At 43.8% G+C, this 25,154-nt stretch overlaps 1 protein-coding gene across 2 annotated transcripts in view; it reads left to right on the forward strand.

The window, feature by feature from the left end:
- The window catches only part of PSPC1 (paraspeckle component 1), a 1,021,476-nt gene that overhangs the window by 565,109 nt on the left and 431,213 nt on the right, over positions 1-25,154 (forward strand). For both annotated transcript variants that reach the window (XM_044073198.1, XM_044073199.1), the window contains one exon: positions 22,055-22,160. In XM_044073198.1, the coding sequence (XP_043929133.1) occupies positions 22,055-22,160 (106 nt within the window). The remainder of the gene's footprint in view (positions 1-22,054; positions 22,161-25,154) is intronic.

Genomic DNA, 25,154 nt, shown 5'->3' on the forward strand with positions numbered 1-25,154 from the left:
GCTCGGACAGACCTCAGAGGGGCAGATACAGCCATTCCAGAGGTAGGGGTCAGGCACAGCCCCCTTTCAGAAATAAGCAATGGAGTGCCCCCTCTCCCAAGGGAAGGGAAGATAGGTCACAACCTTACAGGAAACCGTCATTATGACTCTCCCTTACTAGCTCCAGTGGCATCCCTCCTGGATGCGCCTTTGGGAGGAAAACTCTCTTTTTTTTATCACAATTGGATCCGCATAACCCAAGACAAATGGGTTCTGGACATAGTTTCAAGGGGTTACAGGTTTCATTTCCATACCTTGCCAAGATCGAACGGATGGCCAGATCTGCCACAGCATCAATGGGCAGAGGCACAATGGCAAGTTCGGTCCCTCGTGGATATGAGGGCCATAGGTTTGGTACCAGATTCAGAATGGGGCAAGGGTTTTATTCAGGACTTTTCCTGGTTCCCAGGAAGGAAAACGCATGGAGACCAATCCTGGACCTTTCTGTATTGAACACCTTCCTAGAAATTCCAAAATTCAAGATGCTCACTCTGCTGCAGCAGCTGCCTATGCTGAGCAAGAACGCTTGGATGGTGACTTTGGACTTGAAGGAGGCTTACCTGCATATTCCCATACGGCAAGAGTGCAGAAGGTACCTGAGATTCAAAGCGGGCTCGAGGCATTACCAGTTCTCTGTGCTGCCTTTTGGCTTATCTACTGCGCCCAGGGTCTTTACAAAGTGCCTGGCACCAGTAATGGCGTTTTGCAGACAGAAGGGAATTCAAATATACCCTTATCTGGACGATTGTCTCATTCAAGCGGACAACAAGGACACTTTACTTCAGCATCTAACATTTGTGCAGCATCTTCTCCTGTGCCTAGGGTTCATGGTGAACCTAAAGAAATCAATCCTGGTGCCCACGCAGCAAATTACTTTCCTGGGTGTGCTTCTGAGCACTACAACCCAGATGGCTTATTTGACACCAGACAAAAAAGTGCAACTGGCTTCTTATTTCAAAAATCTGGCTTTAATGAGTCAGTTGTCTGCAAGAAAAGTTCTGCAGGCTCTGGGTTACATGGCATCCTGCATTCTGTTAATACCATATGCAAGGCTGCATATGTGGAAGATACAATGGTACCTCAAGAGTGTATGGTCTCAGCATTGCCATAGTCTGGAAACAGTGATCGCAATTTTGCCTCATCTCTGGCAGGAGTTTCTCTGGTGGGCCGAGGCCTGTCGCCAAAACAAGGGGAGGCCTTTCTGTCCCATTCCAGCCAATCAAGTCATAACGACGGATGCTTCGGATCATGCATGGGGAGCCCACATGCAAGGGAAATGTCTTCAGGGTGCCTGGACAGCGGACCAAATGCATCTGCATATAAATTTGAAGGAGATGCTAGCTGTACAGAATGCCCTGACAGCCTTCAAAGATCTTATTCTACCGGGGCAATTACTGATGAAGACTGACAACACTATGGTGATGTGGTACATAAACAAGCAGGGAGGCTCTCATTCTTACCCCCTGTGCAGTTTGGCCATGGCTCTGTGGAACACAGCACTAGCCAACAAGGTGGACTTACTAACTCAATTCCTGCCAGGAAAGGACAACACTCTGGCGGACAGTCTAAGCAGAACTCTTTTGGATCCACACGAATGGATGTTCGGATATTCAGGATGGATAACTGAGGCGTGGGGGTGCCCGGACATAGATCTTTTTGCATCTCCCCAAAACCATCAACTTCAAACGTTCTGCACGAGGACCTACCACAAGCTAGCATGGAAAGTGGATGCTCTTTCATTCAGTTGGAAGCACCTCTCAGTATATGCTTTTCCTCCTTTGCCTCTTCTTCCTCGGGTACTTCTGAAAATCAAACAGGACAGACCGCGAATGATTTTACTGGCTCCCAACTGGCCTTGGCAATTCTGGTATTCCACCCTGATGGACCTGGCTCGGGGTCCACCCTGGATTTTGCCACAACTTCCACATCTCCTGTCTCAACGAGATGGCCAGATCCTGCACAGCCATGTCAAAACTCTGAATCTAGCAGCCTGGCGGATCCAGGGTCTTTAAACAGTTCTACCCTTACCAAACAGGTACTGGATGTAATTCTTTAAGCTAGACGGCCCAGCACCAGGAAATCTTATGCAGGTAAATGGAAAAGATTTTGCTCCTAGACTCAGGCCCAGGGTTTTGATTCTGCAGTTCCAAACATTCCTCTGATTTTACAATAACTAACAGAGATGTTACATAAGGGCCTATCTTTTTCATCTATCAAAATTCATGCTTCTGCTATTTCTGCACATTACAATACGGATCTCCAATCTTTTCTCATCCGTTACTTAAGCAATATATGAGAGGGGCGAAGAATATAAGGCCTCCTTTAAGAGCACCAGTTCCCACTTGGGATCTCAGCTTTGTTTTGGAAAAGTTAACTTTATCTCCTTTTGAACCTGCAGCTTCCACAGATTTAAAGGTTTTATCATGGAAAACTGCTTTTCTTTTAGCCATTACCTCTGTCAGAAGAGTTTCGGAATTGCAAGCTCTCATGGCTGTAGAACCCTTTATTATTTTTCATCAGGACAGGGTGTCCCTGAGGACTAATCCTACCTTTATGCCTAAGGTGGTTTCGAAAGTAGCCTTGAATCAGACTATTCATTTGCCCACCTTTTATCCTAATCCTCAAAGTGAAGAGGAAAGTATATTGCATTCTTTAGATATACACGGGCAGCTTCGTTTTTACCTGGACAGGACCAAGATTTTCAGGAAATCAGACCAATTGTTTGTGGGTTATGCTTCTACCTCACAGGGGAGAGCAATCACTAAGCAGACTATTTCTAAGTGGATTGCCTACTTTATCAAGTTATGTTACTCTCATCATGGTAAGCCTGTTCCTGTTAATGTCAGAACACATTCTACCAGAGCTACTGCCACTTCAGCAGCTTTTCTCAGTGGAGTTCCTACCAAGGAGATCTTAGAAGCTGCAACTTGGAGTTCTGTGCATACTTTTTCTAAGCACTACAATCTCCCTCTCTATTCTAAATCTAGGGCAGGTTTTGTGGCCGCACCTTCTGTTCCTTCTCCATCCACCCTTTCTTAGCTTTGGGATTCAACCCTACAGTAATGACTGTAACAGTGAACCATGAAGAACATAGTATAGTTGTGTACTCTTACCATAAATGTAGATGTTCGAGTATGTTCACTGTTACAGTCTGCTACCTCCCTCCTGTCCCCTCTTTTGTTGTTCTTTGAGTGCTGTCTGTGTCTCCTTGACATTTCTTTTTTCTCCGAGGTATTTTTGCTGGTGATATTTGGGAATGTTCTGGTTTGTTTGCTTATTCTTTTTGATTAAGCTTTTGGCCTTTATTTTTGGGCACCTGACATCTGGGGCAAGAAAAACTGGGGAAAATGGCATTGGCTGAGGTCTTTATACCCCTGGCACACTGACTTCAGGGCAGGAGCGACTTCAGCCGACGTCGGACCCGACTTTGGGACTCTGGCCGATCTAGGGCTGCTGCCAGCAGGAAGAACCCTACAGTAATGACTTTAACAGTGAACATACTCGAACATCTACATTTATGGTAAGTGTACACAACTGTACTTTATTCTTGGTTTGCAATAACTGTAGGGAGAAACCGGACCATAGCAGTGGTTTTATCTGGAAATGTTGCAGTTGCTGGGGGGAGGTTGGGGGGGCGAGCTGCGATGATGCAGGTAGACCAAGTGTGCTATGCAGACTTGTCTGGTAGGTATCCTTATTAAAAAGTGTTATTCTTGGCTTACAATAACGGTAGGGAGAAACTGGACCGTAGCAGTGGCTTTATCTGGCAATGTTGCAGTTGCTGGGGGGGGGGTTGGGGGTCCGAGCTGCGATGATGCAGGTAGACCAAGTGCACTATGCAGACTTGTCTGGTAGGTATCCTTATTAAAAAGTGTTATTCTTGGCTTGCAATAACTGAAGGGAGAAACCGTAGCAGTTGTGTGGGTGTGGGTTGCTGTGTTTGTGGAAGGTGGAGGTGTGCCTTTGTAAGTGTGGTGCGAATGTTATGCATTATTAAATGGAGACATTAAGAGTAAAATGTTGCTGAGTGAAGTCCCTAGCAATTTCATCACTGCTTGATTCAGACATATACATTCCCTTGTGTTTGGCAGTATTATGTTTGAGTGCATTGTTTTTGAGTGTGGTATCACTGATACAGCTGCTGGTACTCTTTCAATAAAAGTATATGCTTCTCCAGGAGTCTGTTGCTGAGAGGATGAGAAACACACTACAAGTGTACAACTAAGACAAACTACATAAAGCAATAGTAAGAAAGTACTAGGTCACATCAGAGGCTTGGGATGTCATTGTTAAGAAACTGAGAATTGTAAAATGTATCATTAAATACCATAAGTTCAGGTTATACTATAAGAGAATAACTATGTAAAGATAACCATGTCAGCAGCCAAAATGCATTACAAGTTGAATATTTTACTATGCACATTTTAAAAAATGGATAGACTAGCCTAAACTCTGGACTGATGAGTTTGCTTTTTTTTATTTTATTCTTGGGAATTGCCATTCAGAAGTCAAGAGACATACAAGGGAACAGTTTTAGTGGCACACCAGGCAATTTTATTAGTTCTATTGTCATGCAAAGCTGACTAAATAGTTGAATCTAGCAAAACTGGAAATGTGAGACTGTAGCCCACTGAAGGAGGGGAGATGGGAGGAGTAACCTGGCCAGGAACTGAAACTTGCAAAACTGCTCCTTGTGAAAAGTCTTTTTTATCTCAGTAATTTGTAATTTTCATTTTCGAGTTTCAGATCCGAAGTCCTCAACTAAGCTAAGTACCCCATTGGAGATCCTTTTTCTTGCTCTAAACCGATGTCAGTAAAAGTTAACAATTGTATTTCTTGTGGAAAGCAAGTACCTCATAAAGATTTTCATTCGTACTGCATTCCTTGCTTAGGCCCAGACCAAGACATATCTCGCTGTCTGTTTTGTCCCTTATTCAAACCTCAAACTATTCGTCGTCGGTTCATTTTCACATCTAAATATTTTTGTACTCTGTTCAGTTATCCAGAAATGGCTTCAGTAAGCCACCTACCGACATTCTGAAAAAAATGCAAAGATAAAGACAGAGACAGACCACACAGATCCAAAGCTGCCGACGATGCTTCTCTTAAGCTAGTCGCCAGTTCGCTGGTACTCAGTGAGGTGCTGTCACAGCCCGTGATACCCGCTACTTCAGATTTGTAGGCCTCTACTGAGACTCATTCGGAGTCCGGTATGCTGCAAGATACTTCTTCGACTGTGGAACCTGCAGATGTCTCTACCTTGGATGGGTCCGGAGCCGCTGTGCAGGCACCGGCTTTTGAGGGTGTATTCAGGCCTACTGACTTGAATATTAAACCGTTGCCATCTTCTTCTTCAAGGCCTAAAACACAATCCATGCCTAGAAAACCAATGCCCAGACCTCATGGTCAGGCCCATATGCCTAAAAAACAAATGTTAAGAATGGCTGAAGACCTTATTACTCTAATCAGTGGAAGCCACCCTTCTCCCTCTAAGAGACCTAGAACTGATTTTCCATCTGATTCTTCTGATCAGGATTCTGAAATTTCTGTTTTCTCTGATGACCAGTTGCTCTTATCTACCTATGAGGATTCTGATGCCGAGGACACCGTTCTCTCTGCTTCCTCTCTAGAGGATTTCTCATTTGGTGAAACCTTGCATACTCTTAGGGAGCATTTCTATTGGGAAAGCCAGGATTACTCTGACTCCAAAAAGAGGCTTAGGGAATTCTTACTCCTACGTCAACACAGGCCTTTAGCTATCTCTCCTGTACGGAACATTGTAGATGATGCCTTCTCGGAATCTAGCCTGCCCCCTGACTCTTTACCTCTGGCTCCCAGAAAACCTGACAGGTATTACAGGGTACCTGACTCTCACAAGGACCTGTTTAAGAATCCTACTGCGGATCCTGAGACCATTTCACAGGGACCCAAAGGCGTTACTGCTACTACTGCCAAAAAACCTACCCCCACTGATAGAGATTCCAGTGCCCCGGACAGATGGGGTAAGAAAGTATAACTTTGGCTATTAGGGCCTTAAACTGACAGTTTCATATGTTAAAGTATCAGCATATTATTGGATTGCTTAAACAGAAAATGATTTTTATTCCTGACTGTGCTGAAAATAAAGAATTACAGGATTTAATGCATTCTGCTTAACAAGTTGGAAAACATACTTTGCAATGTGGTTTTGATTCATTAGAGGCATCTTGCAGGGCTGCTGTCACTGGGTCTGTACTTAGAAGGCATGCTCGGCTTAAGGAGCAATCTTTGCCAGATCATGGTAAAGCTAAATTACTGGATGATCCCGTAAACCAAGACCACCTGTTTGGCAACAAAGCAGAAGAATTACTTAAAAAGATGGAGGAAAAAGCTAAATCTATGCAAACTGTTAAAGATTTCCTGCAAGTACAGCCTCTCAGATTTAGTAGGCACTGGCCTTCTAAGAATTGGTCCTTTCCTGCCTCTTCCAGGCCTTCTCAGTCCAAACCCAGAACCAGCAGAACACCCAGGCTTTCGTCCCAAGGTACTCACCTAAGCGTTGGGGGGCTCCCACTTCCGAAACAGTGAGTATTAAGACACCCCCCCCCCTATGGTAAACTGTCACAATGACTTAACTTTAAACCTTCCAAGCCCTGCTCAACTGACTGTTCCTTTAGGGGGAAAGATTGACCTGCATGCAAAAAACTGGGAACTCATTACCCAAGACAAATGGGATTTAAATATAATTTCCCAAGGATGCAGATTTCACTTCCACTCCTTACCAACCCCAAATGGTTGGCCAGACCTACCCCCAAGTCAGTGGGCAGAGGCTCAAAAGCAAGTTCTCTGTCTTCTAAGCATCATTGCTATTCACCCTGTCCCAGAAGAAGAATGAGGGCAAGGTTTCTACTCAAGATTTTCCTGATACCCAGAAAAAACGATTCCTGGCGCCCTATCCTGGACCTGTCTATCCTAAACACTTTTTTGGTAATCCCAAAATTCAAAGTGCTAACTCTTCATCAGCTGCTTCCCATGCTAGGCAAAAATGCCTGGTTGGCAGCACTGGATTTAAAGGAAGCCTACCTGCACATCCCAATAAGGGAATCTTGCAGAAGATACCTACGTTTCAGAGCAGGCTACATGCACTATCAGTTCTCTGCACTGCCTTTGGCTTATCTACTGCATCCAGCGTATTCACAAAGTGCCTAGCTCCAGTCATTGCATTTTGCAGGCAAAGAAATATTCAAATATACCTATACCTGATGATTGTCTAATTCAGGCAGAAAGCCAGGACATACTATTAAACCATCTGGCATTTATAACGAAATTACTAACTTCTCTGAGGTACACCATAAACGAAAAGAAATCGCATCTAGTACCCTGCCAACAAATTGCATTCCTGGGAGCAAGCTTGAATACAACTTCCCAGATAGCCTACTTCATGCCATTGAAACAAGTTCATTTGACAGCCTACTTCAAAAAACTGGCCACAAAGACCCAGCTATCTGCAAGGAAAATACTGCAAGCCTTGGGGTTCATAGCCTCTTGCATTCTACTAATTCCATATGCATGACTGCATATGAGGAAACTACAGTGGTATATATGTTGTCATCGTTCTCGGGACCTAGAATTAATGATTCCTATCATACCTTGTCTAAAGATAGAGTTCCTTTGGCGGGCAGAGGCCTGCCAGCAAAACAAGGGGCTGCCATTCACTCTACCCTCTGCCACCCAAACCCTAACAACAGACGCATCAAACTATGCATGGGGGCTCACTTGGCAGGGCTGTGCATTCAGGACAACTGGAACTCGAGTCAGATGCACCTGCATATCAATCAAAAAGAAATGCTAGCTGTACAGAATGCTCTGATATTCTTCCAGAACAATTATTGGTAAAGACAGACAACACCACTGTTATGTGGTACATAAACAAGCAAGGGGGAACCCACTCATACCCTCTCTGCAAACTAGCCATGGCTCTGTGGAACACAGCCTTGAGCTACCAAGTGCACCTACAAGCTCAGTTCCTGCCAGGCAAGCTAAGTACACTGGCAGACAACCTAAGCAGAAATCTCATGGACCCACACAAGTGGAAACTGGATACAAAGATGTTCAACATTTTGAGAAACAAATGGGGGATCCCAGAGATTGACCTGTTTGCCTCCCCTCACAACTACCAATTGGACAAATTCTGCACAAGGACTCAGCACAGACAAGCTTGGAAAGTGAATGCCCTGTCCTTCACATGGAAAAACCTATCAGTTTATGCCTTTCCCCCTCTGCCCCTCCTCTCCAAAGTGCTACTAAAGAACAAACAGGACAACCCAAGGACAATACTTACTGCACCAGACTGGCCATGTCAACACTGGTACTCCCTCTTGCGCAGTGTGTCACTTCTGGAACCATGGCACCTGCCTCAGACCCCTGCGCTGCAGTCCCAGCAGGAGGGCTAAAGTCTGCACCCACAACCTCAAACCCTGAACCTTGCAGCCTGGCTAATTTCATGATCTCTCCATTACCATCCCTAAGTAAGCAAGTGATGGATGTCATTAAGGAGGCCTAGTACTAGAAAATAGTATGCTGAATAATGGAAAAGATTGTGTTCCTGGAACCAAACACAGGGGATGGACACAACTGTGCCCAATTTTCCGCACATTCTTCAATACTTAACTGAGATGCTTCACAAGGGCCTTTCCTTTTCTTCCATCAAAATTCATGCCTTGGCCATTTCAGCTCATTATAATACAGAGCCACCCCTCTTCTCTCATCCACTGCTGAAGCAATTCCTCAGAGGGGCCAAAAACGTAAGACCACCCAGGAGAGCCCCTACTCCAGCCTAGGACCTTAACTTGGTATTGGAAAAGCTCACTCTACCTCCCTTTGAGCCAGCTGCAAATGCAAAGTTGAAATTCCTTTCTTGGAAAACAGCCTTCCTTCTAGCCATCACTTCCGCAAAAAGTGTGTCTGAATTACACGCCCTCATGGCAGTGGAGCCTTTCATCATCTTTCATGCAGACAGGGTGTCCCTCAGGACCAGTCCCTCCTTTATGCCCAAAGTGGTATCCAGTGTGGCCCTTAATCAGTCCATTCATTTGCCAACCTTCTTTTCTAATCCACAGAACAAAGGGGAATGAATACTGCACTCCTTGGACGTCCACAGACAACTTAGATTTTACGTGGACAGGACTAATCCTCTTAGGAAATCTGAACAGCTGCTAACTGCATTTGCTGCAGGGGCAGAAGGGAAGGCCATTTCAAAGCAAACCATTTCTAAGTGGGATAGGCCATTGCATTAATTTCTGCTATAAGCACCATGAAAAACCGACCCCACAGGGGATAAGACCACATTCAACCAGGGCTGCATCTACCTTTTCAGCCATTCTCAGAGGTGTCCCTAGCAGGGACATCCTGGAAGCTGCTACCTGGAGTTCTGTACATACCTTCACCAAGCATTACCACTTGCCAGTTTTCTTTAAATCCAGAGCTGGTTTTGCCACTGCAGTCTTGCAGGGCCTTATAGCCGGTCCTAATGCTATCTAATTGCCTCCTCCGTTCCTTAGCTTTGGGAATCTACCCAAATGTAATGACTGCAACAGTGAAACGCGAAGAACATAGTACAGTTGTGTACAATTACCATAAATGTAAGTGTTTGAGTGTATTCACTGTTGCAGTCCTGGTTACCCTCCCTCCAGCCCTCTGACTTCTATTGACTATACCTGTATTCTTGCTTACTATGCTTAAAGCTTTCTGGTGTATTTGCTTTTTTGTTGGAGGTGTAACCTTATATATAATTGCTTCCCATTGTGGGGGCACCTGATATCTGGGGCAAAAAAACCTGATGTAATGGCGTCGGCTACATGCTTTATACCCGTGACTACCTGACATTATGGAAGATGAGACAGCAACCGACGCAGGACCCAAGACTTTGATAATCAGGCCGACCGAGGGCTACCTGCAAGCAGATAACCCAAATGTAATGACTGCAACAGTGAATACACGCGAACGTCTACATTTATGGTAAGTGTACACAACTGTAATTAACCCTCCCTTTAGTCCCCTGACTTCTCTTGACTCTACCTTTCCTTCTTGTTTGGTGTATTTAAGCTTTCTGGTGTATTTGCTTTTTTGTTTTTATATGGCATCGGCTGCATGTTTTGTACCCCTGACGTTATTGAAGAAGAGAGAGCATCCGACGCAGGAATCCAGTACTGTGGTATTCAGGACGGCTGAGGGCTACCTGCAGACAGATAACCCAAATGTGATGACTGCCACAGTGAATACACTCGAACATCTACATTTATGGTAAGTGTACACAACTGTACTTTTTATGCTTTGTTCAACACCCAAACTATTCATCGTCTGGGTATCTTTGTCGCTGAATTCTTTGCTCTTGTTCTCCTTATTCCGAAATGGCTTTGTTAACCCATCCGACTATCGATCTTTTGAAAAAAACATAAGGATAAAGACAGAGACCACATAGGTCCAAATCTGCGGACGATGCTTCCATTAAGCTAGTCGCCAGTCCACCGGTACTCAGTGAGGCGCTTTCACAGCCCCTGATACCCGCTTCTGCAGATTTGCAGGCCTCTACTGAGACCCATTCAGAGAACGGTATGCCACAAGAGGCTTCTTCGATTATGGAACCTGCGGATCTCTCTACCTTGGATGGGTCTGGAGCCGCTGTGCAAGCACTGGCTTCTGAGAGTGTATTCAGACCTTCCGATATTCGTATTAAAGCGATTACTTTGTTTTTGACTAAAACTACAAAATTTCTCTGGCCCAGAGTTCGCACTATGCCTAGGAAACCGACGACCAAAGCCATTCTCCAGCTTCCATGCCTCAGAAACAAATGCTTAGAATGGCTGAAGACCTTATTACTTTAATTAGTGGAAGCCAGCCTTTCCCCTCTAAAAGACAAATAATTGATTTTCCTTCTGATTCTACAGACCATGAGTCCGATGACTCTGACCCCTCTGATTGCTAGGACATAACCTTATCCACCTATGAGGATTAAGATGCAGAGGACTTTTCTTTCGGTGAAACCTTGCATACCCTAAGAGAGCATTTCCTCTGGGAATGCCAGGACTACCCTCAGTCCAAAAAGAGACTTGCCTCAGCACAGGCCTCTAGCTATACCCCCTGTCCTGGATGTTGTAGATGTCTTCATGGAATTAAGTCTTACCCCTGATACTTTACCTCCAGCTCCTAGAAGGCCTGACAGGTACTACAGAGTACCTGACTCTCACAAATTTCTCTTTAAAAATCCTACTGCAGATCCATTTCCCAGGGACCTAAAGGTATTAAGGCTACTACAGCCAAAAACCCTACCACTTCGAACAGGGAGTCTAAAGCTTTAGACAGATGGGGTAATAAGGTATATACCTCTACAACTCTTGCCATCAGGGCTTTAAATTGCCAGTTTCACTTGTTGAAGTACCAGCATCATATTATGGAACTAATTAAACAAAAAATGTTGTTGATTCCTGATTGTGCAGAAAATAAAGATTTACAAGAGTTAATGCATTCTGCAAACCAAGTTGGTAAACATACTTTTCAGTGTGTTTTTTATGCCTTAGAAGCATCTTGCAGGGTTGCTGTCACTGGGTCTGTTCTGAGAAGGCATGCTTGGCTGAAGGAACAAATCTTACCAGACCATGTCAAAGTAAAATTACTAGATGTTTCTTTAAACCAAAAATGTTTGTTTGGCACTAAAGCAGAAGAATTTCTTTAAAAGATGGAGGAAAAAGCTAAATTTATGCACACTGTTAAAAGATTTCTTATAGGTACAGCCACCTAGATTCATTAGGCATTGGCCTTCAAAAAACTGGTCCTTTCCAGTCCCTCCCAGGCCTTCTCGGCCCAAACCCGGGGGCAACAGACCACAAAGACTACAGTCTCAGGGTATGGTCAGATCTAAACAATGGAGTGCTCCCACCTCAAAAACAGTGAGTGGTAAACCACCCTCTTATGGAAAAATTTCACAATGACTTGTCCTCCATCCTTCCCAGCCAGGCCCAAGTACTTGCATCCCAGGAGGAAAACTCGCTGTACATGCAAAAAAAAACTGGGAATACATTACCCAGGACCGATGGGTCTTAAACATTGTATTCCAGGGATACAGATTCTACTTCCACTCACTGCCAACCCCAAGCAGAGTGCCAGACCTTCCACCAAACCAGTGGGCAGAGGCCCAAAAGCAAGTACTTTCTCTTCTCAGTATCAGGGCTGTTCAGCCTGTTCCAGCAGAGCAAAGGAGACAGGGTTTCTACTCCAGACTGTTTCTGGTGCCCAGGAAAGAGAACTCTTGGTGCCCTATTCTGGATCTGTCAATTCGCAACACCTTCCTGGTGGTACCAAAGTTCAAAATGCTTACACTCCCAACAGCTGCTTCCTATGCTAGCCAAGGACTCCTGGCTAGTCACCCTAGATTTTAAAAAAGCTTACCTACACATCCCCATAAGGGAATCTTGCAAGAAATATCTACGTTTCAGGGCAGGCTCTTTGCACTATTAGTTCTCTGCACTTTCCTTTGGCTTATCTGCTGTGCCCAGGGTATTCACAAAGTGCCTGGCTCCAGCCATCGCATACTGCAGGCAGAGAAATATTCAGATTTACCCATACTTGGACGATTTCCTGATTCAGGCGGACAGTCAGGAATTGCTGCTTCAACACCTGGCATTTGTAAAGAGACTCCTAACTTCTCTGGGGTATACCATCAACAAAAAGAAATCTCATCTGGTACCCAGCCAAAAAATTGTATTCCTCGGAGCAAGCTTGAACACAACTTCCCAGATGGCATTCCTCACTCCAGAAAAGCAGGTTTATTTGACAAATTACCTCAAACTACTGGCCACCCAAACCCAGCTATCTGCAAGGAAAATACTACAAGCCCTAGGGTTCATGGTCTCATACATTATCCTAATTCCATATGCAAGACTGCATATGAGGAAACTTCAATGGTACTTGGTCTCTGGTGTCAACATTCTCAGGACCTGGAAACAGTGATTCCTATCATTCTTTGCCTAAGGACAGAGTTTCTTTGGTGGGCAGAGGCCTGCAACCACAACAAGGGACTACCTTTCATTCAACCCCTGCCACCCACTCCCTGACAACAAATGTATCAGACTATGCATGGGAGAACTCACATGGCAGGAAAATGCAGTCAAGGCAAATGGAGCCCAGCACAAATGCACCTGCATATCAATCAAAAAGAAATGTTAGCTGTACAGAATGCACTGACAGCCTTCAAATAACTTATTCTTCCAGGACAACTCTTGTTAAAGACAGACAACACCACAGTTATGTGGTATATAAAAAAGCAGGGGGGGCTCATTCCTACCCACTCCGCAGGTTAGCCATGGCTCGGTGGAACACAACTTTGAGCAACCAAGTGCACCTTCAAGCTCAGTTCCTGCCAGGCAAACAAAACTCATTGGCAGGCGACTTGAGCAGAAACCTAATGGACCCACACGAGTGGAAACTGGAACCCAACTCATTCAAACTTCTAACCCACAGGTGGGGGTCACCAGAGGTGGACTTCTTTGCTTCTCCCCAAGCCATGAATTGAGCAAATTTTGCATCAGAACTCCCCACAGCCAACCATGGAAAGTGGATGCCCTATCCTTTACATGGGGAAACCTCTCCCCCTCTGCCCCTCCTCTCGAAATTACTACTCAAGATCAAACAGGGCAGGCCAAGGACAATCCTTATTGCACCAGACTGGCCACGCCAGCACTGGTACCCACTTTTACACAGTCTGACAACAGTGCCACCCTGGCACCTGCATCAGACTTCCTCTCTGCTGGCCCAGCATGAGGACCAGATTTTGTATTCTCAGCTGCATACCATGAACCTAGCAGCCTGGCTTATTCCCTAAATATATCACCAGCAACCCTCAGCAAACAGGTGCTGGATATCATCCTTGAGGCCAGGAGACCTAGTACTAGGAAATCTATTCTGAAAAGTGGAAAAGGTACTGTTCGTGGAGCCAGTCTCAGGGAAAGGACACAGCCATGCCCTCTTTACACAAATCCTAGATTATCTAGCAGAGCTGCTCCACAAAGGCCTATCCTTCTCATCTTTTAAGATTCATGCCTCTGCCATCTCAGCTCACTACAGTACTGAATCACCCCTCTTCTCTCATCCTCTTATCAAACAGTTCCTGAGAGGAGCTAACAATGTAAGACCCCCGAGGAGAGCTCCCACTCCTTCCTGGGACTTCAACTTTGTACTAGAGAAGCTCACGCTTCTCCCTTTTGAGCCTGCTGCTACTGCAGAGTTAAAAGTCCTCTCTTGGAAAACAGCCTTACTTCCAGCCATCACTTCAGCAAGAAGGGTGTCTGAGTTACAGGCCCTTATGGCTGTGGAACCCTTCATCATCTTACAATGCGGGCAGGGTTTCCCTCAGGACTAACCCATCATTTATGCCCAAGGTGGTATCCAGTGTGGCATTAAACCAATCCATCCATTTACCAACCTTTTTTCCTAATCCTCAGAATAAAGGGGAAAGGATCCTGAACTTCTTGGAAATGCACAGACAGCTTAGCTTGTACCTTGACAGTACTAAACCTTTCAGAAAATCTGACCCAACTGCTAGTCAGCTTTGCTACAGGGGCAGAGGGCAAGGCCATTTCAAAGCAAGCCATCTCCAAATGGATAGCACACTGCATCCATTTCTGCTACAAGCACCATAGAAAACCTACCCCACAAGGGATCAGAACCCATTCCATTAGGGCTACCTCAACATCTGCAGCATTTCTCAGGGGAGTCCCTACCAGGAACATCCTGGAAGCTGCAACATGGAGTTCAGTACACATCTTCACCAAGCATTACCACTTGCCTATCTTTTCTAAATCCAGAGCTGGATTTGCTACAGCAGTCTTACAAGGCCTTCTGGCCAGCTCTAAAACTTCTTGACTGCCTCCACCCTTCCTCAGCTTTGGGAATCAACCCAAATGTGATGACTGCAACAGAGAAACATGAAGAACATAGTACAGTTGTGTACAGTTACCATAAATGCAGATTTTCGAGTGTATTCACTGTTGCAGTCCAGGTTACCCTCCCTCCAGCCCCCTGACTTTTCTATACTTTATACCTATCCTCCTTTTTGGCCTTATCTTATGGCAGTGGTATTTACTTTTTACTGGAGGTGTTCCACACCATGTAATTGCTTCCTATTTTGGGGGTTCCTGACATCTGGGGCAAGAAAAACTGATTGAATGGCGTTGGTTGCATGTTTTATACCCCTGACGACCTGACGTCATGGAAGAGGCGACAGCATCCGACGCAGAAATCCCAAGACTCTGGTATTTGGGCTGACTGAAGGCTACCTGCAGGCAGATAACCCAAATCTGATGTGATGACTGCAACAGTGAATACACTGTAACATCTACATTTATGGTAAGTGTACACAGCTGTACTTTATTCGCACTACCGATATTCGACAGAAACTGATGACTTTCACGTCTTCAGTTCTGTCTAAAACTACCGAGTTTCTAAGGCCAGGAGTACGAGCTATGCCTAAAAAAAACTGATGACCCACACTCAAGCACCTGCTTCTTTGCCACAACAACATATGCTTAAAATGGCAGAAGACCTGATTATGCTGATTAGGGGAAGCCAGCCTTCTCCTGCTAAGAGAAGGAGATCTGTCCCCAGCAGCTTTAACAGACCGAGTCCGACAACACTGAGGTTTCTGAATATGAAGACATGCCTTTATCTACTTATGAGGATTCAGATGCAGAGGAATGCTTCCCCTCCAGATGATTTTTCTTTTGGTGAAATTTAAGAGAACATTTCCACTGAGAATGCCAGGGCTATCCTCAGTCCAAAAAGAGACTCAGAGAATTTTTAGATTTGCCTCAACATAGACCTTTAGCAATACCTCCAGTTCTGGATGTAGTGGATGATGTCTTTATGGAATCCAGTCTAACTTCTGATACTTTACTCCCTGCTCCAAAGAAACCAGAGTACTACAGAGTCCCTGACTCTCACAAATGTCTTTTAAAAAATCCTACTGCTGATCCAGAGGTAATTTCCCAAGGGCCTATAGGTATAAAAGCAACTACAGCTAAGATTCCCACCCCTTCAGACTGGGATTCCCAAGCTGTAGACAGATGGGGTAAAGAAGTATACACCTCTGCAACTCTTGCCATTAGGGCATTGAATTGCCAGTTTCACATGCTGAAATACCACCACCATATTTTGGAAGTTATTAAGCAAACATTGTCTACCTTTACAGACTTGTGCAGAAAATAAAGAATTGAAAGGGATTATGCATTCTGTAAGCCAAGTCAGCAAGCATTTTTTGCAGTCTGGCTTTGACGCCCTAGAAGCATCTTGCTGGGCAGCAGTCACTGGTTCTGTACTGAGAAGGCATGCTTGGCTTAAAGAGCAGACCTTGCCAGACCGTGTAAAATCAAAATTACTAGACGCTCCTTTGAACAAGGACAGTCTGTTTGGCTCCAAAGCAGAAGAGGTTCTGAAAAAGTTGGAAGAAAAAGCTAAATCTATGCAGACAGTCATAGATTTTTGGAAGTGCAGCCTCCTAGATTTAGAAGGCATTGCCCCTTGAAGCATTGGTTCTTTCCAGCCCCCTCAAGGCCAACTCAGACTAGAACTATGGGCAACAGACCCCCCAGATTACAGTCTCAGGGTATGCAGAGATCTAAGCAATGGAGCACTTCCACTTCTAAACCAGCGAGTGCTAAGCCACCCCCTTACAGAAAGAATTCACAATGACTTCTCAAATCCACTCATTACCTCTGCCCAGCTGCTCGTGCCCCTAGGAGGAAAACTTGCCCATCTTGCAGAAAACTGGACCTCCATCACCAAAGACCAATGGGTCCTCGACATTGTATCCCAGGGGTACAAATTTTACTTCCATTCACTGCAAACCCCAAAAGGGTTCCCAGACCTTCCTGCAAACAGTGGGCAGAGGCACTAAACCAATTTCAATCCCTGCTCTCCCTAAGGGCAATTCAATGTATTCCTGCAGAACAAATAGGTCAAGGTTTCTATTCCAGACTTTTCCTGGTACTCAGAAAAGAGGGCACTTGGCACCCAATACTAGATCTTTCCATTCTAAACACCTTCCTGGTGGTACCAAAATTCAAAATGCTCACCCTTTTTCCTATGCTGTCCAAAGATGCCTGTTTAGCCACCCTAGACCTAAAAGAAGCCTATCTGCACATCCTTATCAGGGACTCGTGCAGGAAATACCTATATTTCAGGGCAGGATCTATGCATTATCAGTTCTCTGCAATTCCCTTTGGCTTATCCACTGCTCCCAGAGTATTCACAAAATGCCTGGCTCCAGCCATTGCCTTTTCCAGACAGAGAAAATTTCAGATTTGCCCCGGAACTTCTGCCCCATCAGTCTGACAAGCTTGATCTGCAAGCCATGGAACGTATTATCATGGAACTTATAAACTAAGACACTGGCAACCATCAAACACTGGACCCCATGCAGTTTGGGTTCATGAAGGGCCGATCTTGTCTCCTGAACCTAATTGACTTCTTCGAGTCAGTCTCCAGAGCCGTGGACAAGGGTAAAGTGGTCCACACAGCATATCTGGACCTTGCCAAGGCCTTTGACACCATCCCCCACTCTGGAATCATAGATAAATTTAATAAGCTGGGCATTAATCCCTATGTCACTCGATGGGTTGCCAAGTGGCTTACTGACAGAACCCGCACTGTAAAAGTAGCTGACTCCAAATCCAGCTCTAGACAAGTGAAGTGCCTCAGGGTTCAGTCCTAGGACCGCTCTTGTTTGGCATCTGCATCTCTAAAGTACAGGCCAACACTATGGGACTCTGGCTAAAAAAGTTTGCAGATGACTGCAAACTGGGAGCCAGTATTGATTCCCCAAATGATGTGGATATTCTACAAAAGGGCCTTACAGAAACAGATGCTTGGTGCCAGAGCCATGGGCTCAAGCTCAATGCCACGAAATGTATAGTTATCCCCTTTGGGGAAATACATGTACCCGTGAATTACCACAGAGGTGGCAGTACACTAAACACTGAAAGTGTGATAAGAGACTTAGGGACACAGGTGGATAGTGGTCTCACCTTCGAAAACCACATTGCCACAACAGTCAGGAAATCCTTTGTGGCACACCTCATCACTAAGGGCTTTTCATCCAGAAAAAAGGAGGTCATTGTCCCACTGTACTCATCCTTCATTAGACCCATTATAGAATACAACTCCCCGTTTGGTATGCACCTCTCAAGACATCTGCAACAACTAGAAAGGCCGCAGAAATACCTCACTAAAAGAATCACAAGCCTAAAGCAGATGCCCTATGCTGACTGTCTAAAAAAACTCAACCTATACTCTGTTGCATATTGTCTACTCAGAGGTGATCTCTGCTTAACATACAAGGTCATGTCAAACGCAGAGCTGTTGGACATGCTACACTTAAAGAAATTCCAATCCCTCAGAGAGACATGCTCCAGGGATCTAAACCTTGTCATCACAATGAGCAAAACATGCTGGAGGGATAGGTTCCTGACCCAGAGACTCCCCACACTGTGGAATAGACTGCCCCATACATGTCAAGCCGTCTTCAAAAGGAACCTTGATGATTGGATGGGCGATAGGAAATCCACCCTGGGGATCACGTCAGTCGCCGTGCTAGACGGGGTCCATGGAAGTAAATACTGTGGGAAGATATAGCCAGGGAGTTGTTTTGGCTAGGCTTGTATAGGCCTTAAGGCTGATAGCCTAGTACCAACCTATGAACCTACTTAGATGATTGCCTGATTCAGGCAGACAGAAAAAGCTGTTGCAGCACCTGACATTTGTAAAGAACCTTCTGTCCTCCCTGGGGTACACGGTCAACAAATAGAAATCACAATTAGTCCCCAGTCAAAAATTGTATTCTTGGGAGCACGCTTGGACAGAGCATCCCAGATGGCATTCCTTTCTTCAGAAAAACAAGCCTGACAGGCTACTTCATTCAAATAGCCACCAGAACCCAGCTATCCTCAAGGAAAATCCTGCAGGCCCTAGGGTTCATGGCCTCTTGCATTCTACTAATTCCATATGCCAGACTGCATAAGAGGAAACTTCAGTGGTATTTAAAAAGTCTTATGCCAACATTCTCAGGACCTGGAAACAGTCTAACCTATAATACCTTGTCTAAGGACAGAGTTTCTTTGGTGGGCAGTAGCATGCAACCACAACAAGGGACTTCCCTTTACTCAACACCACACCGCCCAGACCCTAACCACAGATGCATCAGACTATGCCTGGGGGGCACTCCTGGACGACAAGTGCATTCAGGGCCACTGGAGCCCAAGTCAAATTCATCTGCACATGAACCAAAAAGAGATGGTGGCTGTTCAGCATGCTCTGACAGCTTTCAGATCCCTACTCTCTCCAGGACCCCTGCTAATAAAAACAGACAACACAACAGTTATATGGTACATCAACATGCAGGGGGAACCCACTCTGCAGTCTAGCCATGGCCCTGTGAAACACGGCCTTGGACATGCATATTCATCTGCAAGCTCAATTCCTGCCAGCCAAACAAAACTCTCTGGCAGACTACTTAAGCAGAAATCTCCTAGACCCACATGAGTGGCATTTAGATCCCAATACTTGCAGCCTTCTAACCCAGAAATTGGAACCCTGGAGGTGGACCTTTTTGCCTTCCCCTACAATCACCAGCTCCGCAAATTCTGCACCAGGACACCTCACAACAGGGCCTGGAAAGTGGTTGCCTTATCCTTTCAGTGGATAAACCTCTCAGTCTATGCATTTCCACCTCTGCCTCTTCTCACAAGAATAGTACTCAAGGTAAGACAGGACAGACCAAGGGCAATCCTGATTGCACCGGACTGGCCACGCCAGCACTGGTACCCACTACTGCGCAGCCTGTCACTGGTGCCACCCTGGCACCTACCTCAAATCCCAACCCTCCTCACTCAGCAAGAGGGACAGACCTTGCATCCGCAACTGCAAACCCTGAGTCTTGCAGCTTGGCTTATTCCTTGAACTCTCCCCCAGTGACCAGCCTAAGCAAGCAGGTGCTGGACATCATTCTTGAAGCCAGAAGACCCAGTTCAAGGAAATCCTATGCTGATAAGTGGAAAAGGTATTGTTCCTGGATTCAGTCTAAAGGAGAGGACACCGCACTGCCCGCCTTACCTCTAATCCTGGATTACCTAGCAGATCTACTCCACAGAGGCCTATCCTTCTCCTCCATTAAGATCCATGCCTCTGCCATCTCGGCTCATTACAACACTGAGCCATCTGTCTTCTCTCACCCGCTTATCAAACAGTTCCTGAGAGGGGCCAACAACTTAAGGCCACCAAGGAGAAGACCCCACCCCTGCTTGCGACCTTAACTTTGTACTGGAAAAGCTCACGCTCCCCCACTTTCAGCCTGCACTGTCAGTAGAGTTTAAATTCCTCTCTTGGAAAGCAGCCTTGCTTCTGGCCATCACTTCAGCTAGAAGAGGGTCTGAGCTACAAGCACTTATGGCTTGTGGAGACCTTCATTATTTTTCATGCTGACAGGGTTTCCCTCAGGACTAACACTAATTTTATGGCTAAAGTGGTATCCATTGTAGCTCTCAACCAATCTATCCATTTGCCAGCCTTCTTCCCTAATCCTCAGAGGAAAGGGGAAATGATCTTGTACTCTTTAGCTGTGCACAGACAGCTCAGATTCTACCTTGATTAGGACTAAGCCCTTCAGGAAATCTGACCAGTTACTAGTCAGTTTTGCACCAGGGGGAGAGGGCAAGGCCATATCAAAACAAACCATTTTCAAATGGATAGCACACTGTATCCATTTCTGTTACAGACACCATGGGAAACCAACCCCTCAGGGGGGTCAGAACACATTCCACTAGGACAACTTCAACCTCTACAGCATTCCTCAGTGGAGTCCCTACCAGGGACATTCTGGAAGCTGCTATCTTTTCTGTTCACACCTTCACCAAGCATTACCATCTGCCTATCTTTTCCAAATCCAGGGCGGGCTTTGCAACAGCAGTCCTGCAGGGCATACTAGCCAGCCCCAACTCTTCTTGACTGTCTCCAGCCATTCTTCAGCTTTGGGAATCAACCCGTGTGTGATGACTGCAACAGTGAAGCACGAAGAACATAGTACAGTTGTGTACACTTACCATAAATGTAGATGTTCGAGTTTATTCACTGTTGCAGTCTTGGTTTCCCACCCTTGAGCCCACTTGTGTCTCTCTTGCTCCTTCTCTACCTCTGTTACTCACCCCTTACAGGGCTGTTGGTATATACTTTTTACTGGTGGTGTTTTTTCCACGATAACTTAGTTCCTTATTTGGGGGGCTGCTGACATTTGGTGCAAAAAAACTGATGTAATGGCGTCTGCTGCCTGTTTTTATACCCCTGACAACCAGATGTCAGTCCTGAAGAGACCGCATCCGACGCAGAAGTACTGAGTCTCTGGTATTCGGGCCAACTGAGGGCTTCCTGCAGGCAGATAAGCCAAGTGTGATGACTGCAACAGTGAATACACTCAAACATCTAGATTTATGGTAAGTGTACACAACTTTACTTTCCTCCTCTTCTGCTTCTCCTGCATCTAGGTCTAGGAAATTTTCTAGGAGATCTCCATCAAAATCTGCTGCTCCTGCTACTCATCGTCATCATCTCTTCTGAATGACAACCAAGCCATTCTTGTTAGTCATACTCCTGTTTCTTTCTCTCTGTCTCTTTCTGCCTTTTAGCCTGGACGGAGGTCACTCAGGAGTCCTGGGTCCTTTCCATCATCCAAAAAGTCAATTTTATGACTTGGAAGATATTTCCATCATTCCTAGGAATCCCTCAGTCCCCTTTCTGCCAACTTTGTTTATGGTTATGGTAAGATTTTACACAGCTGTTCTAAATTCAAAGGTGTAATGGATCTGTCTGAAGTAAGTCGAAGTTTTAACCTAATGTGGGTAGTTGCTGCACCATTTTCATGCATCTTTACTCTTTTCTATCTATTTCTTACCAAAAGGGAGCTGTCTGATTACACTTCTGAAATTATTTCTAATTGCAGACATGAAGAAGAGCACAGGCGACGTGAGGAAGAACTTATGCGCCATAGAGAGCAGGAAGAAATGAGAAGGCAGCAAGAAGGATATAAATCCAGCTATATGGGCACTGTAAGTACCACGTCTAAATATCAGCTTTGGTTTGAGTGACTTGTACAGATCCTTACAAATGTGCACCACATGTACACTGTGTGCATTATGTACATTATATATGTGATATTCATCTATGTAGTTGCCTTCCAGTAAATTGCTGACCCCCCCCCCCCTACATTGACATACACTGCTTCAATCAGAAATGGTCACAACTCATTAAATCAGGGTGGGAGGACTGTTTATGCAGGGGCCTGTACCCTCATTAAATCAGGATGGGGGAATGGTTTATGCAGAGGCCTGCACCCTCAGTGTGAGGCGGCTGCGACCCCTTCCCCCGCTGATTATATATTGCAGAAAAGTGGGGAGGAGGCAAAATCCCTCCAAGCAAATGCCATCATCCTGCAATGAACCAGCATTTTGTGTTTGCGTCTATATTTATTTATATTCCTTCGTCTGAAACATTTGGTGTGTATGTAAAATATTGGGTTTAGTTAGTGGGTGTGAATTGTTTTTTTTTTTCATTTTGTTTTATGTAGTTATCTCGAAGCCTCAGCACTGTGTAGGAATCCTTAACATTAGCATATAAATAGTTATGTTTTCTGAAATGAAATGTTGAAGATGTAACCATGATGTGGAGCTGAAATGAAGACTGAAATTTAAAATTGTTCAGTAAGAAGGGAAATACCTGCTTAATCATAGACACTTTTTTAGTATATTATTTTTTACTAGACTTTTAGAATTTTAATGTTGCATTAGCAAAGTGGACCACAAGGTGTTGTTAAAAGAGCAGCAACTACGCTAGATGTTTGCCCATCACTAAGAGCTTGTGGATATATTTTAGCAGTTTTATTTGTAAGTCTTTAGTCATTAGAAAATTGTCAAGGTTTGCTGTACACAGGATAAAAATGTGCCCCATCCATGAAGGAAAAAAAATGTATATTATGTATATATATTTTTTGTATGCATGTATGTATATATGTGTGTGTGTGTGTGTGTGTATATATATATATATATATATATATATATATATATATATATATGTGTGTATACATATGTGTGTGTATATACCTATATATATATATATATACACACACACACATGTATGTATACATGTATGTGTTTGTGTGTTTGTATATATGTATATATATGTACGAATACATGTATATGTGTATATATATATATATATATATATATATATATATATATATATATATATATATACATATACACACACACACACACACACACACACGTGTGTATACATATATGTGTGTGTGTATATATAAATATATATATGTGTGTGTGTGTATACGTATATATCTATATATATATATATATATATATAATGTGTGTGTGTGTGTCTATATGTGTGTGTGTGTGTGTTTTATATATATATATATATATATATATATATATATATATATATAAATAAAATTTACATGTGTATATAATATATATGTGTGTGTATATAGATATGTAAATGTGTGTGTGTATATATGTGTGTGTGTGTGTGTGTGTGTATATATGTGTGTGTGTATATATGTGTGTGTGTTTATATACACGTGTGTATGTATATATATGTGTGTGTGTGTTTATATACACGTGTGTGTGTGTGTGTGTGTATGTATATATATATATATATATATATATATATATATATATATATATATATATATATCCATATTCACACACTTACTTTCAGATATGAAGGTACATTGTTTTGTAAGGGTACATTTGTAAGTAAAGGACCTCCTTCACACACCCAGTAACCTTTGGTGTTCTGTCTTTCTGCATCTTCAGAATAGTAAGTTAAAATTTAACAAATTTTTTTTTCCCATTTGATAGAAATGCGCAAGAGAAACTGTCACTTATCACAGTCGCGCTTGCTAATGTTACCAACTGTATTGGAAACGAGCTCCCAAAACAGTTATGAATTTAAATGGTCTTTAGATTTCAGTATGTTGATACATAATTTGATGATATTTTGCTTTTGGGCATTTATTTTTCAGGCTTTATTCTTTCTCTGTTTGTCTAGCTCCACTGCATGGTTTTATAAATTTAAGTTTTTTTAAAGTAATGTGCCTTTTGTGGAGATCTGAGGTAATCTTTGCTGCAAGGATTTGTTGTTTCTTGAGTGTCAGCTATTTTTACAGTGCAGTTGAAACAATGATTTTGAGTACTTTTCACTACAATGTCACTTTGGAAAAGTTCACTATTCACTTGACCAGCTGCTGTTTTTGTCTAAACTTAATGTAAGTAGTAGGCTTACTGTGGGATGGGCTGTACTGCAGACTGGTAGAGCAGTGAGTTAGAGAAAAGCTAATCTAAATTGATTTTAAGTACAGGTAATGGTCTTCTGATAACTTGAACTGAGCAAATATATTTGTTTAATGATCAGGACCAGTAGTGCCTGTACTGTCTTCATTGGTGATCTTAATGGTCTTGGGTTGTTTTTCTTTCAGTTGGAATTCTGTTTTTTTTTTTTTTCAGTAAAATCTAGCATTCTGAGGTGTTTTACAGCCACACTCACATCAGAACTGTATAAGTGCCTTTGACCCTGGGGCCATTTAGCTGTTTATTATTTTTTATTTTAAATGGTATGGTTGGCCTTACTTTGCTGACTTGAGTTTAAATGCATTAACATCATTAGTGGCTACAAAGTTATTTTCCAAGAGTTGTTTTTTTTTGTTTGTTTGTTTCTTATATTGTGTTGAGAAAAACAGGATAAGGGTTGCAGGTGCAAGGGGGTTAGCATAAATGTTAGACTGAGAAATTACTTAACCGCTTTACAGATATCTCCATGAAAGATTTTGTGTGCTGGAAGGGTTCTTAAGAAAAACTACCTCACCTTCAGGAAGAGTTGCTAAAACTTTAAAACACAAATGTGCATTGCTAGACAAAGTTTTTCTCAGAATGGCAAACAGAACACTGTATAAGCAAAGAATTTTAATGCAGCTTATGAACAGTCATTAAATGCTCGACTAGTATTTGTTTACTGTTAATGGAACAGAT

This window comes from Protopterus annectens, chromosome 5.part1 (genome assembly GCF_019279795.1).
Source record: "Protopterus annectens isolate FY-2018-M chromosome 5.part1, PAN1.0, whole genome shotgun sequence".
Classification (NCBI taxonomy): Eukaryota; Metazoa; Chordata; order Ceratodontiformes; family Protopteridae; genus Protopterus; species Protopterus annectens.